A 15733-nucleotide genomic window follows, 5' to 3' on the forward strand; every position below is an offset into this window, starting at 1 on the left:
TCGCGGGTCGCCCAACCGCCGCCACAGCGCTCGCGCGCCTCGGGCGGCAACTACAACTCCCGACAGGCTCCGCTCCCCGCGGCAGCGCAGCCTGGCGGGAAAGGCGCGCCCGTCCGCGTGGGCAGGGTTGGGCGGCGAGGCGCGGTGCATGCTGGGGTCAAGCGCCTTACTCGCAGGGCAGGGCGGGGAAGGCGGTGCCCGCCGGGAGCTGTAGTGGGCGCGGCGTCGCGGTGCGTCACGGCGCAGGTGGCGTAAGCGCGCCGGTGACGCGGCCGTAAAGCGCGGCGGGGGCAGAGGAGTGGGGCCTGGCCGTAGGGGGGCCGCCGGCGCCATCATGTACCACAGCAGCACGCAGCGCCGGCACTGGACCTTCCGCGGCGAGGAGGAGCTGGCGCGCTGCCGGGCCGAGGCGAACCGCAAGTTCCGCGGCAAAGCGGTGGCGGGCGGAAAGGTGCGGGGCTGGGGGGGGGCCGTGCCGCCGCCGCCTGCTCCCTCGGGGCGGGGGCCTGCGCCTCGCCTTGCGCCTCCGAGCGGGGGGTGATGGCGGGCAGGGCAGGGGCCCCCGAGGTGGGCAGGCAGCGCCCCAGGGCAGTGCCTGAGCGCCGCTCTTGGGTCAGAATCGACTTTGTTTCCCAAAGGTTCAGCAGACTGACCCTTTCCTTCTTGAGCCTCATGAGGAGCTGACGATATGCAAATACTACGAGAAAAGGTTACTGGATTTCTGTGCTGTGTTTAAGCCTGCAATGCCTAGATCTGTAGTGGTAAGCCAAGTGTTGTGGCTCTCTCTCAAGATTTTCCTCTTCCATCTCCTGGCTCTGTGCTCTGAGAGAAACATGCTTCCCTTAATGATGCTTCAGACACTTCTGTCAAGAGGTGGCTGTTTGAGACAGTACTGCCTCTTCGGTATGATTTGATGTGCTAACAGTGAGAAGTGTCTAAAGTGTGATGACTAATGAAGCTACAAGCTTTGTCTTTTCTGTCTCTTGTTCCTTCACTTGCTACTTGTTTATTTTATTTCTGAAAGTACAGACATCCTTTGAGTGTTTTATTCCTTCAGTATTGTAGATCATGTTTCAAACCGCTTTTTTCTTTTGTCTGTTTTCTGAGGAGTGTGATACTTTCAAAAGCAGAGAATTGTTTCTCAGCTTCATCTGTTGCTTGTTTTAAGGGCTGGGTTTTAACCTCTTCCTTCCCTCTTCTCCTAAGCAAGAAATAGAAATGAACCTGAAAATGAATGGATTGATGATATAATAAAACACTCTCATTGCTGAATCCTGCATTTTGGCTGCTTGGTCCACTTGCTTCTTTTGCAACAGCATGAGTGTGTGTCTGACCTCAGAGTACACTGGTTAAAGCACCTATACTGGCAGTAAGTTAAATTACCAAAAAAAAAAAAAAAAAGTCTATGAAGAGATTTATGTTAAAATCAGAAGACTGTAACTCAGGAAAGAGAGTAGGGATTTATGACTGAAGCAGGGAATGAAATCAGTGCTTCTTCTGTTACCTGGTCATTAAGAAAACTTACTTATATTGGCCCCAGTCAGTCTCCCTCTTTTTAGTTGATGTGCTGAGCAATAAGATTGAAAAGCATCTCTTCTGAACATCTTTTTGAGACGTAGTGGTAGGCTGCCATTACATGGTATACTGAGTCTGGCATTGTATTTGAGAAGTAGCCCCTTTAGAGTATGCATGCTGAGTAATGTTGAATACCTGGTTTCACCCTGATAGGGTTCAAATCAACTTGGAAATCTAGTTGTAGGAAAAAGTCTGGATCTGAGCCTCTGATCTGGAGCAAAAAAAGACCAAACTACCGCTTTGTAAAGTTCTTACAGGAATAATGTTAGACTATGAGGTACTTACTGACATGGCAACATGTGCTTTTACTTGTAGCTGTAGTGTATTCTATGTCTTAAGTGTATATTCAAAGTTACTTGTTCTACTTTTTTTTTTTTTTAATCTAGTTTTGCTTCTGTACTTACTTCTCCCCCTGCTTTCTTTTTTTTTTTAATTTAGGGAACAGCTTGTATGTATTTCAAACGCTTTTACCTCAATAACTCAGTGATGGAATATCATCCTCGGATAATAATGTGAGTTATCAACACATCTTGAGTTATTGTATTTAGGAGAATATTACAAGCATAATATTGATACTTGTAAAAGATTGAAGAAATGAGAAAGGAAGTTCAAGAGCTTAAATACAAGTAAAGACAGAAAATAGTCACTTTCCATTTTCATTTGGAGACGCTTACTGTGTTCTAAACATAGTGTTGTGAAGATTTAATTTTTCTGAACAGGTTTTTGATAAGAAGATGGGTGCTTGCAAATGTCAATTGTTCTTTTTTTTTTTTTTCCCCCATTCATTTCATTTTTATTTTCCTTCTCAAGGCTAACGTGTGCATTTTTGGCCTGTAAAGTAGATGAATTTAATGTGTCCAGTGCGCAGTTTGTTGGTAACCTTCGAGAAAGCCCTCTTGGGCAGGAAAAAGCTCTTGAACAGATCCTGGAATATGAACTACTACTTATTCAGCAGCTGAACTTCCATCTTATTGTGCACAATCCATACAGACCGTTTGAGGGATTTCTAATCGATTTGAAGGTAATACTGTTTTATATGCTACATATTTCGTACACTGATGCAGTGCAAACATCTTGGGGATTGTATTAAAAAAACTAAGTTATTTGTCTCTATGCTTTCAAAGATCTAAAATGATAAATAGGCAGGTGTCTGAAAGGAAATGTGTTATGTTATGGTCTTTAAGCATTTTAGGTTATCTTTCAGAATAAGATGATCTGTTATCCTTTCCCTTCAGGCAGCACTATGGAGTTGTGTATTTGGAACTTTTGAACCAGAAGATCAGGGAAGATGCCTACTTCCATAAATACTTGCTTATTTTTCAGACTCGCTATCCAATGTTGGAGAATCCTGAAGTTTTGAGGAAAACAGCCGATGACTTTCTCAATCGAGTAGCTCTGACAGATGCGTATTTGCTCTTTACTCCCTCACAAATAGCTCTCGCTGCTATATTATCTAGTGCTTCAAGAGCGGGAATTAATATGGAAAGGTAGGTGGGTTTTTTTTTTTTTTGATAGGTATTCTTTAAACAGTTTGCTTCCTGTATTGTAACAGTACATTGTAAACACTATTTTGTTTTAGGCATTACTAAATAGTAAGCGTGTTAATGATCAGTAAATACATACTTACACGTGGTGCATTCTTTAACTAAGCTTTCAAAACTGAAGCATTGCTATTTTTATTTTTTTCCAGATTACAAAAGTAGGACATATATGATTAGTTGTCTGTCTTTTCCTCCCTTCTCCCAGCTGACTGCTTTGCCCTAGTTAAAACAGAACAAGATTTTCAGACTGATCTTGAAGAGTGAGTGAAGAAAACTGAAACAAGGGGAACTGAGGGTAGAAAACACAAAATTCTTGCTGATTAAAAAGTATTTAAGAATTCAGAGTCAAATAGAATTTATCTTTAACTGACAGCTACGTATGCAGAAACTGTTAACTGCTGTATTTGGCTGATCCAACAGTGTGATTTCCATGAAAACAGACTAATGAGAAGGTGCTTTTTAAATCGGTCTCTTTTCTTTCTGTGGTCCTCTCTATTTGTATTTGCAAAGGCATCATCAAGCACTTTGATATTACTGCTAAAATGTGTTGATTTGCCTTTCCTCCTCCTACCCCTTCTCAAGGACTAAAGGTTACTTTTTGTTCCTTCCAAAAATATAACTAATATAGCTAGATGTAGCTTATAGCAGCTACTTCTTGAATGTCTTGCTCATCAGATGATGCTCCATGCAAGTGTCTTGCATCTGGAGTGTAACTTCTGAGGTAAAAGGGCAAGCCGTGCTTTCTTGAGAAAGTTTCCCTCCATCTGCTGTAAATGAATCTCAGTTTTGTTAGGGAGGAATAAAAGGTGACTTTCCTAAAAGAATGAGTTAGTGTGGGGGAATGCCACGTGCTGTGCTAACTGTCCTCTCAGAACAGCATAAAAATGTTCAGGTCCTTATCCTAACTTTAAAGTTGTTGATTTCATTCCTAAATTTATAATTTGTACTATTTATGCTGTGATTCAGAAAAGCATGCTTATGAAAATGACTTGGAATAGTAAACAGTGTGTGAATTAAGGTATGTGAACTTTTGTCTGCATGTTTATGAAAAGCTGAATCTGTCACGTGTCTGCCCCATGCAACTGCTGTAACCTAGTCGCTCATTATTCCAAATGAAGTTATGAGCTGCTGGACGTGGCTGAAACTAATGCTGCAGTTCCCATCTTATGGGCTGATGGGTGTGTGTGTGCGTGTGGAGGTGCGACAGGCTGGATGGAACCTGAACGGTTTGCAAGTCTGTCACTTGCACAATGCAAGTGATGTGTAGGACAGTCTAGGAAGAGTTACAGCTTCAAGAAAAACAAGTCCCACTCTTGGCACTAGAGCTCTAGAGAACAGTTGGCTCCAGATCAGTCTTTCATTATGGTATCAGCAGAAGGTCAAAAAATATTTTTGCTAAAATTGAGTTCTACGAGAGCAGTGATACCAACAGAGCAACTACTAGCTTAGAGTAATTGTTTTCTTGGTGGCTATCACTTCAGACTGGGAGCTGTAACTGATACACTTCTGTATGTCTGTATATTAACTAAAGTTGAAGATAATGCACACTGAAAGGGTTTGGAGTCTTGGATTTTTTTGTATTCTATCCATAAGTACCCCTTTTCCCAAGAAAAGGAAAAATTACTTGCTTATTGTGGAATTGGTGTTGCTTGTGTGGTTTGTGGTTTATCGTGTGTTTGAGGGGGCGGTATATTATTCGTTTGTTTTTAAGATTTGGAAGCTTAAATAAGGTGAGTGCCAAAGCTAAAAGTGTAATCTCTCTGTATTTGTGAAATTTTTACTCTAATGAGGTTGTGTACCATGGTTTCATCATTTGCAGTGAAATTCCTTTTTTAACACTAGCACGTGCTAAATAAAATGCCTAAATAATGGTGTTACCCTGTTGCTTTAATGTCCTTATTAAAAGGAAGTTTAAATCCTTCTCGGAAGAGGAAGGGTTCTACAGACTTTATAAGAGAACATTTCAGATTTGATTTTTTTTTTTCTTTTTTTTTTTTGTTAGGGTCAAGGCCATGCAGCTGCCAAAAGAAGCAGTCTCATCTCTCAAACTTTCCTGTCCATTTATCTGTCAGAAAACTGTTCTTTTGTAGGATTTGCTTTTCCAGCAGTCATACTGTGCAACAGTGTGATTCTAGTGTGACATTTCATAAAATCTGAAACCTGAGCTGACCTAACAAGGCTTGTTTACAAATGTTTAATTTTGCAACGTAGGAACTTGGATTCTTTAGATGGCCAAAAAAATGCTTTTGTTAAATTGTTACAGAAGAATAATAGAAGTGACAAGAGATTTCTTTCTTTCTTTTTAAAATCAGATTATAGCATTTATTTAACAAAAGTGTTGTTAAGTCCAATTATAAAGCTTTAGCATGCATAAATGATAAATAGTATTGTGATTTTTTTGACTAGTAGTAGATGCCATAAATAACTATAACTCATTATGAGAACTTCAGACTTGCTCTTTCATCTTTCTTTACAGTTATTTATCTGAAAGTCTTATGCTCAAAGAAAACAGACCATCTTTAGCAAAGCTACTAGATGGCATGAAATGTAAGTAAACGCTGGAAAAATATGATGAACTGTCTCTCAAGGAAAAATATTTTTTCCCCTCCAAATAGCAAAAGCTTTGAGCAGAAGAATGTGCTTTAAACAGTTTTCTTCATTCCAGGACTAGCGTTAAGTAAATCATGGACAGTAAAATGGAGCATTTAGCAGGAGGAGAAAACACTGAAAGTTAGCTTTGATATAAACAAATGAAGTTCAAACAAAAAATGCTTAATGAATTGTAGTCAGTTAAATGCTAGTAACTAACCTATATTCAAAAGTGCGAAATCTGTTTTGAGCACTAGATACTTCTATTGTTAAGTCTTAGGATGAAATACTTCCTTTCAGTCACTGCGACTTCACGTGCAGCTTCTGGCAAAAGCCTGCACATAACTACTTCTGCCACCAGAGGGTACCTTTTCTAAAATAAATCATTAATGATTTAAGTGACTTGCCAGGGTTTATATCTTACTTATTTTGCAGACTATAAGGATGGTTTGAAAGAGGTTTAAGTTTTGCTCTCTCTCTCTCTCTCTCTCTCTCTCTCTCTCTCTATATTATATATATATATATATATATATTTAATACTAGCAGTATCAAAAATGCTAACATGGTTTTGCTAGAACATTAGGGGTTGTAGTATATTCTATGATGATTAAATTTATTTAAATAAAAAGGCTGAGTTACTGAATTTCAGTAAGTAGTCAGTTCTGTAACGTCTAAGTGAATGCATGCATATAAAATGGAAGTGTGGGAGTATTAAACTGAAGTCTTTCAAATAAGTTGACTTTAATAGTTAATATATCACACTAGTCACCAGTGTCTACGCTTAAATCTAAATTGAATTTGTAAACGTAAGATTCTTCCCTTTCTCTTCCTGCTTCCAGTCTAGTCTTCCTGCTTCCAGTCTAGTCTTCCTGCTTCCAGTCTAGTCTTCCTGCTTCCAGTCTAGTCTTCCTGCTTCCAGTCTAGTCTTCCTGCTTCCAGTCTAGTCTTCCTGCTTCCAGTCTAGTCTTCCTGCTTCCAGTCTAGTCTTCCTGCTTCCAGTAGTAAGAAGCAGAAAGAAAACTGGGCTCACTTTCTTGTTACTTGCAACATTCTAGAATATAGCCTTTGCCCAAAGGCAACTCTTCTATAAACATATAATGACTGGAGGGAAGTCTTGAAACATTCAAGTTATTAATAAATGAGTAGATGAGAGAACTGATGGTAGTGAAAGCAAGTATCTTGTTTCTTATAGGGTATGCAAATTAAATTTGCATTCTTAACAAGAGTGAAACCAATCTCCCTTTTTTTAAATACTGAGGTACAATGCTGAATGCAAAAAGTGCCTGCATATGCTGATGCTTGTTAGCACAGCAATGTGAACTCTGCATCACTTTCACCTGCCTTGAGGAAGTCCAGACTCACGATGCTAACAACTTGTTTTAGTATAGTTCTTTGTGCTGAGCTTTTATTGTATCTTGATGTTGTTTAGAATGAATCCTGTAGTGTAAGATGACAGTTAAGTCTTACAGGTGTAATCTTGGATTCTCTGAAGTTGGAGCATTATATAGGGTAGGATATTTTGGCTGAGATTTGTTTATGAAGCAATTTTGGGGCAGGATAGTAGTCAATGCTCCCCGAACATCTAATGCTTACTTTGACAAATACCAGGATTTTATTTGGTAAGCTTTCTATCTATAACTGTCTTGTAGTATGTTGCATGTTGCCTTGTAGCTTCCTGAAGCCTGTTTAAAAACTGGATGTGATGCTTTCAAACCTAACAAAGATATGGACTTCATCTATGATTCTAAATTCTGTTTTTCCTTATATGTTGTCCTAATTTGGGTGAAACCTTTTTAGTAGAAGCTACTCGGAAGTGTATACTGTGCCTCTTCTTATAAAGAGGGAAAGCCCTGTAAACTTCTGGTCCAAGCTTAAGTATAAGGGCTGAGCAATAACAGTAGCCATAGTACTGATTGATGGCACCTTGTGTAATTCACACGGTGGAACAGAAATTATTTAATTTGCTTAGGGCTGTGTTGTTGCCATTGTAGGCATGAAAAATCTCATAAAGAAATATGAACTACCAAGGCCTGAAGAGGTTGCTGCTCTAAAACAGAAATTAGAGAAATGTCACAGCTCGGAGCTTTCACTTAATGTAAACCCGTAAGTAGCTACTTAACGCTTCCTCCTTAATATTTTAACTTTCTGGCATTTTTACTATTATGGAAACTTTAATTTTGTCTGATCTATGTAAGTGAATGAAAACTAAAACATCTAAATGAGGATGTCTGTTCAAATTCTTGCTGTGTGAGTTTCTGCTACTTGATTCTTTGCTTCTAGTAGTGCTTTCAGCAATGCATAAATACATTCTTTGTGCTGATTTGCACTGCAAGCTCTAGTAGTGTTTGTTTATTTGCAACACAGATCTGGAGTTCAGGATGACTTTAAGGCCTGGCCTCTTGATATCATATGTAATGGGAATTGAGAGCTTCAAAATCACTTTAAGATTAAAAGAAAAATTGGGTTGATGTTTTCTTAAGGCTTATATGTGGACTGCAAAACTTAAGTTCTTCTTGATTTCTCTTTTCTGGAGAATATTGTGCCCTTTTCACTTTAGTACTCATAACTGCAAACTTCTAGCAAACTATTAGTTCAGACCTTGGTAGCTTCGTATGTTGCAAGCAGGTACCTAATCTAATTTCAAATGCTGTGGTCAAATAAAGAGATTACATGGCTCTAAAAATGCTTACGCATTTCACTTTTTTTCTGGATGGGGTCTAGGAAGAAGAGGAAAGGTTATGAAGATGATGAGTGTATAACAAAGAAATCGAAAATGGATGAGGTCAGTAAACCTATTGGACTGGTATTGCTTTTCCACCATCTTACTTACTGCCAAGACAAAAATGACACTGTTTTAACCTCTGTTAATATTTATTTACATGCTGCTCAGAAATCTTTCAAGCTGTTTTTTTTAGCCAGAGCTCTTGCTAGCTTGTACTTGGGGTGTTCTTAAACACTCTGGTCTTTTGTGGAGAGGAGGAGACAGTGCAGGGCATCCTTTCTGCTGTTTTCTGTGATTTGAAAGTCTTGTCTAACTGCAGCCATGGAGCAGCATAAAGCTAAGTACTTGTAAATGCAGCATGCTGCATTCCACTATGCCACTGAGGTAACAGTTTTAAAATGAGATTCTGGAGATTGTGATGAAAGCTTTTGGAAAGCCAGGAACTGAATGCTTGAGGAGAAATCCTAACTTATAGATAGTGATAGTGGAAACTCACTTCTCAGATTGTGGATGAAACAAATGAGGGTATCTTAGAAAAAAATATATCGGACAGGTTTTTTTTCAGAAGTTGTATTTGGGTGTCTTTCTGCTGACTTTTTTTTTTTCTTCCTGTTTTCATATACTTGCTTTTGGCTTTTTGCACAGAGCAGAGACTCCGCTTTTAGATTAAATTTCTACCTCAGGCTATTTGCTACCAAGGCTTTCACAAATTACACTGAGGGGTAGCTTGTACTCTAAGTTATAAGACTGCTTATAAATGAGGTAAAGATTTGGGAGGGTGTTTAAATTAAAATACAGTTAAGGTACTGCTTCAGATACAATTTCCTGCCAAGGTTACAAATTATATAGACGACTACTACATTCTGATGGAGGAGTAGCATTTCAAAAAAACCTTTTTTTAATTGAACATCTCTTGATATTGAAGAGCAGAACACATTCTGCATTCTTGTGGTCTAAGACACATCTGAAGTATGGCATTTAATGAAAACTTGTGAACTCTTGAACAGAGTTGTCTGTCAAAATTTTAACTTCAAAAGCGCACACAACACATCCTGCATTTTATAGGATTGTTTTTTGTTCTGTGTGTGGTGGGGTTTTTTTCTTTAGCAAGAGTCCTTGATTTATGTAAATTATCAGAATTATCATGGTCAGTTCTAGTTCCACTTTATAGCACCAGCCTGAAAATTGATGCCTGTGGAGCTAAGTTGAAATTTGTGCAGTTTAAAGACTCTTGAAAATATGTTCTTATGAAATGTGGAACCTCAGGCACATCTAATAACCCTGCAAAAAAGTTTGACTAAAGCTTACTCCAAATGCCAATCTAAAAAGTGAATGAAAACTAAAACATCTGCATTTGTAGAATATGGATGTCTGTTCAGACCTTTGCCATGTGAGCTTCTACTACTACAGAAATTAGCAACTTCTTTTTCACTTCTTCATAAAATGATCTAGAAAGTAACTCCAAACTAAGCCTGAGAGATTAATTTTTTTTCTTCTAGGTCAATTTGAAGAGGTCTTATTTAGGAGTTTTAGATCTGTGATTCTCTTGCAAACAAAATTTTTTTTTTCTTTTTAAACTCGCAGTTCTTTTCTCCAAAGAAATTGGATGAACTAATATAATCTATGATGTTTCATGATCAGCTGTTAGGACTTTTTTTTAAATTTAAATGTAAGTTTCAAGAGCTTTTTCTTAATAACTGTGCATCTGAACTGCCATGGGTTTATGTTTATATACTTTCATTTCGGAGTAATTAGTGCAGGATCAGATTTGGGCTGGCCAATCATGAACACACAAGAAAAGTAGGCTTAAATTTTTTTTTGGAAGCTTATGGTACCTGTAGAGTTGCTCCCACCTTGAGGCTTCACTAATCCTGTAGACAGCCTGCTTGTTCAACTAGGGGATGCTGAAACCTGGGCATGAGGAGCACAGGGTTGAGATTTTTAATTTTCTTATGAAAAGCATAACAACATGGTTGTAGAAGCAGGAAATCAGACTCCTTCTGGGAGGCTTTCAATCCTGTGTTCTGGGATTAGCCACTAGTAGCTGAAAATAAAATCTTTCCTCTGCATTTACTTGACTGCATTGTCTCTCTTTTTCCCCATTGTGCTCAGTGTCGTTTGCAGGGTAATACTGCTGAGGAGGCAAGATGCATCTTTAATAATTTCAGGAAGAAAAACTTAATGGGATTTCCACAACTAACTAGGGAAAACCTAAAAATCTTTATGCTGTGCTCCCATTTAGAAGTGGGAAGAAGTCAGAGCACAAATCTAGATCACAGGGAGTCTAAGTAAACAGAACATCCTTGAAGGTGGTTCACAGTAGTTGTTGTCCATGAGGTCTTAAGTCAAGCTCCTTTTTAGATTTTAATGATGGGCTTAATGAACATGCACTTCATCTCATTCATTAGGAGTTACTCAACTCCTACCAGTACCAGTTTTGATTTCTACTTAGTGCTAATCTTACCATAAGTTAAATCATCAATGTTGTTGCTTCCTGGTTTATCAGAAGTAGAATGGCATGTGTAATGCAGCATGGTCCCTGGTCTTTACTTTTTCCTCAGGAAGTGTCCCTGCAGACATATGAGGGTCAATCTAGACATGACAAACCAGTTTTGCACTAGGCAAGTTTAGAAGCAAGTTTAAAAGCCGTTTAAACTTACTATTTCTAGGTTAATAATAGATAGGGTGAAAAAGATCAATATGAAGAGATGGCTGTATTAAGTTTATTTTTAACGAGCATATGTAGAAGTCAACTTTACAGTTAAGTGTGCAGCAGTACCATGTATCTGTAGTTATTTATTGCCTGTCCCACCTAACTGTAAAACTTACCAACTGCATACACTGCTCAGGGCATGGCTTTTTCCTTTTCTTCTATTAGGAAGAATGGACTGATGATGATCTGGTAGATTCACTCTAAACCCTGAAGGAAGATGGAATTCTACCACTGCAGTGCAGTTCAAGGGGCCAGGACTTGTGTGAGCTACCTGCTGTTTAATGTCAAGTGTTAGCTGAACTTTCAAAGTCTACCACAGGTTCCTTACCTCACAATACCACGTATTTGTTCTATCAGTTTTAATGTCTTTACAATAAAGCATAGTGTTGTTATTTATTTTTAGTGCAACTGCAGCTAGTTACTTTAGCAAACACTCATCCATTCAAAGTCAAACACTAAATGTGAAATGTTTACTTAAAGGCATTTGTTACTCAGGAAGGAGTTTGGCTTTGGAACAGTTTGAGATTTGACTTTAGTTACTGCTGTGCTGAACTTCAATACTTATGTCAAACTTTGCATTTAGCAAAGAGGATAAATAGAAGTGGGAGACAAATCTGGTATAGTTACTTAAATGCTTTAGACCAGAGGTGCTGCCTTCTTCCCAAGCTTGTCCTTGAAATAAATAAATGTTACAGGCAAGGTTGTATTTTTCAGCATTCTTGAAGCTGCACTTAAATATACTGCTAAAAAAGACTGCAGCAGATAGAAGCTATGTTTATTACTTTATGTTGTAAATGCTGTGACTTAACTTGTTACTGTAGCTGCTAGTCCTGCAACTATGATCTCAAATTGCTGTGACCAACATAGCAGGGGCAACTGAGAGTTTAAAAAACACACATACTTTGACTTATATTTGGAGAGTATATAACTAAAGTATTTCATTTTCACATGTTTTTGAAAATAAGCAGTGGTGTTAGTTCCTCTAGAATATGCACACCTTAAAGTAGCTTTGAAACCTATCTAGATTCTTTTTTATCACTGGCTATTTATCTATTACATTAAAAAAAATGTAGTCAACTTCACTTTCCAAATTTCCAAATTTTTCCAGATTGACAGCCTTTTTATCAAGGTAGTAGGCTGAGTAGCCAGGGAAGACAAGTAGGTATCATATCTTTACTTCACTTTATACAACACCTTCAAAAGCAAAAAACTTGACCTAACTGAAACTGTTAGAAATTGCATGTTTGGTTCTAGACTGGCTGGAAGACCATTCAGCAATAGTTAATACAGAAGACACTACAAGTGGGGGTTGTGACTTGCATATTTCTATTAGTGAGGTACTTTTAATTAGGGAACACAATTATGGGGAGAGAACCTGTAAGAATTGTTGAAAACAAGATTGTTGTTAATTATCTCTTCCTCTAAGTTGCAATTTAACACAAGTTTGACAGGAACCAGTCAAGCACTAGTTTTACAGGAGAGGATCTGCAGAGGAACTTGATGATATCATGGCCATGCAAATAGATACATGTCTTACTTGGCTACATTAAGAGTGTTACCTTTACCTATTAAGTATACTTAATAGCATACCACTCTTGACACATGGGAGCACTTGGTTACAGCAAAAGATCCAGTATTGGACACCCATCTTCAATAATGCTATGGCCCAACTGAAGAGTCCAAGGCAGCACAGCAGGAGCAGTTGCAAGCCCAGAAACCATGAGAGAAGCACTAACACTAAAGCAAAGACCTAAAGGTAAAAATGATAAAGTTAGTTAGTATGAAAGTGACTGCACAAGAGGTAATTCTTGTCCTTTTCCTCATAGACAGGAGATACTAAGTTTTGGAATATTTTTACAGTAGGGGAAAACAGTAGTAATATGGATTGGCTGGAAGAATTTTAGAAGTTCTATCTGTGCAAGCCTAGAAATAGTACAAGTTACATAATAATTGATTTGTACATGTCTAGAGACTAGACTGAATGAAGGCATTGAGATTTTGAAGACAGAAAGCAGCACTATTTTCAAAACTTGAAACCTATACATTTACCATAGTATGATTTATTTTAATCTTCCACCAAGTTTAGCTTTAAGGTCAGCAGCACCTCTTTGGGTTTCTGGTATTATTTATCTTTAAACGTGTTGTGCTGTAGCTCAATCCTGCAAATAACAATTCTGTCCAACCTCTAGTGGAATACATAAGCCTTAGATTAGTAACACAATAGTCAAAACAATTGCATCTCCACCTTCCCTTCCACATTCTTCCCAGTCAAATGGTACAGTTGTTTGAATGGTAAAACAGCTGTGTTCAAATTAATGATGCAATTTCTCATTAGTCTTGTCAGTTAATCTTTGCATCCTTTTATCCCATGTCAGTCCCAAGGAAAAAAGTCATGAAGGGGAATACTGAAAAACTCCCTACATGTATTTTCTGTAGTTTTAACAGATTTGCTCTCTTGTCCCATGTGAGATAGCAAATTTTTTTTTGTTTCCTCTCATTATTATTTAGTCAGACTCATAGCTTTTGTCTGTGATATGGTGTAACAGATAAGCTGGTGCTTGGAAGAGTCCTACTAAAAGCCATACATGTGACACTGTATGAACATTTTAAAATAATCATGTGTGTAGACACCATAAAAAATTTTCACAGCAGCCAAAAGTACCAGTTTCCATAAACTGACTATCTACAACTTGATTTATTTTAAAAACTGATTTTTCAGTGATAAAAATAAGATTCATGGTAGACTTACATTACAAAAAGACCAACAAATACATATTTTATAAAATGGTTTAATGAATGCATGCATGTCTGATACAAGGATCAATAAATTTACTGAATTCAAATTATTTACTGTTGTAAACATTTTACAAAAGCATTGTGATTTATCTGGATATACAGTCCTTGATGGAAGAATTATTCAGACTGAATCAGTGGCACATTAAAAAATAAAGCTGTCAAGACCCATTCTGCATATTCTCTTTCAACATGATTCCAGCAAGAGAAACAGCATGGTATAAAAAGTGTACAGCAAAGATTGTTCCTACCATAACGTCAAACTCTGGAAACTGTAAATACAAGTTAAAGTGGTTGAAACAGTCAAAGTCATAATAATTGTAACCAGTCAGAAATTACAGTAAGAAGTGTTATCCAGTTGTATGCAGCTGTCAAAACAATGCATTTCTTTCCTTGTCAGTTGATAATTCTTTTCCAACAAGACAGCAAAACTTTGGCAATTGGAGGTGCTGAAAATAATTTTCAAAGTTCAAGACAGTCACAGCATTTTCTTTGTGGAAGGTGAACTGTACACCAAGGCTCAGAGGTTGTGAAAGTTTGTTCCAAGTGGAAAAAAGTGCAAATGTCCTGCACAGATAGCTTAAAAAGCTGCTGGTACAATCATTCACCAACAGAATCTTTGTTTTCTTTTTGCATAGTTCACACATCACTGGGAATGTGACAGAGTGTGCTATTTTTGGCAAGAGCAAGAAGAAAGTGATACTGGTGTGAGTTGCCATGTTGGGCGTGCTGGATCCATGCAGAATTCAGGTAGAGGGCTGCTACCTGATGTTATTGGACACTGAATACTGATTTTGTTTTTGTTGAAGCAGTTCTGTAATAGCCAACAGCTTCTTAAGAACATGCTGTAAGAAAAAAGAGTCAGTACAGCCATACATTAGTAAGTAGAAAATACAAGAGTCTTGCCTGAGAAACACTTTCAACGTTAGCTTAACAAACTTGCTATCAGTGTAAAAATATATATTTCTGTAATATTTCATATATTTTTATATTATAAATATATACAAAAAGGAAACAGCTCTGATTCCCTAGTTGCTGAGACATTACTTTGAAAAGCAACTGTAGAACATCATGATGATATTTGTGTCTCCACTCATGGATCTTTTTATTTGGCCGTTTTTAAAAAAGAACGAACACAACATCTTATCAACTAAACCTGAGAGTTTCAAAGTGAAACCAAGTTTTCCTGTCTGTAAAAAAAAAAAAAAAAAAAAAATTTCCTATTCTCAGTAATTTTCTTCAGGTGTTAAAGCAGAACTGGGCCAAGAAAATTAAAAAAAAAAAAAAGTCCTATGACAAGAGAAAAGGTGGTAATACAGTTCACTTTTCTGTGCAGCCAGGACTGTGCTCCTGTTAATTAATTCTTTCTGAAAATGCAGTCATTGAACTAAGGCAGATGAGGCAGATGCAACTGAACATATGTAATATAAGTAGGCTGGGAAAGTATACTCCTAACAATTTTGGGAGGCCAATCATTTTTTTCATCATAGTAGAACTATGTTTAACTATATCAGGGTGATCCTGAACCCTTGAGGCATTGCTGCTATTGACAGAATAAAGATAGAAAAACAACTTTCAAGAGAATTTTCTTTATGGAAACTCATGAGAAATTTCTCCTCTGAAATAGAGGTATAAGCAGACCAAGGAAGTAATATTACATCTCAAATCATTAAAGTACTTCATATTTTTCTCAAGATTTGCCTTGATTTTTTTATCCCACTTATGCATACTATTCAAGGATAGGCCTTCTGAAAAAAAAAAGATAGCCCTTATCTATCAACACCACATATATTTAGTGCT

General features: G+C 37.7%; 2 protein-coding genes across 3 annotated transcripts in view; one reads left to right on the forward strand and one right to left on the reverse strand.

Annotated features, from left to right (window-relative positions):
- The first annotated feature begins 216 nt into the window (after positions 1 to 216).
- Positions 217 to 14111, forward strand: LOC138060899 (cyclin-H). Of its 2 annotated transcripts, none has more exons than XM_068924675.1 (9): positions 217 to 451; positions 639 to 761; positions 2014 to 2087; positions 2386 to 2596; positions 2899 to 3062; positions 5593 to 5663; positions 7697 to 7808; positions 8427 to 8487; positions 11306 to 14111. In XM_068924675.1, exons 1-9 carry the CDS (start codon positions 335 to 337, stop codon positions 11342 to 11344), a joined length of 972 nt encoding a protein of 323 aa, XP_068780776.1. In that variant the 5' UTR covers positions 217 to 334; the 3' UTR covers positions 11345 to 14111. The 2 variants fall into 2 exon arrangements, with proteins under 2 accessions (XP_068780776.1, XP_068780777.1); XM_068924676.1 differs by having other exon boundaries at positions 240 to 451; positions 639 to 709.
- The window catches only part of LOC104150537 (ras GTPase-activating protein 1), a 63635-nt gene continuing 61815 nt past the window's right edge, over positions 13914 to 15733 (reverse strand). Inside the window, exon 25 of the mRNA XM_068924674.1 lies at positions 13914 to 14778. Coding sequence (XP_068780775.1) covers positions 14695 to 14778 — 84 coding nt within the window. The 3' untranslated portion in view covers positions 13914 to 14694. The remainder of the gene's footprint in view (positions 14779 to 15733) is intronic.

The sequence above is a fragment of the Struthio camelus genome, chromosome W (genome assembly GCF_040807025.1).
Source record: "Struthio camelus isolate bStrCam1 chromosome W, bStrCam1.hap1, whole genome shotgun sequence".
Classification (NCBI taxonomy): domain Eukaryota; kingdom Metazoa; phylum Chordata; class Aves; order Struthioniformes; family Struthionidae; genus Struthio; species Struthio camelus.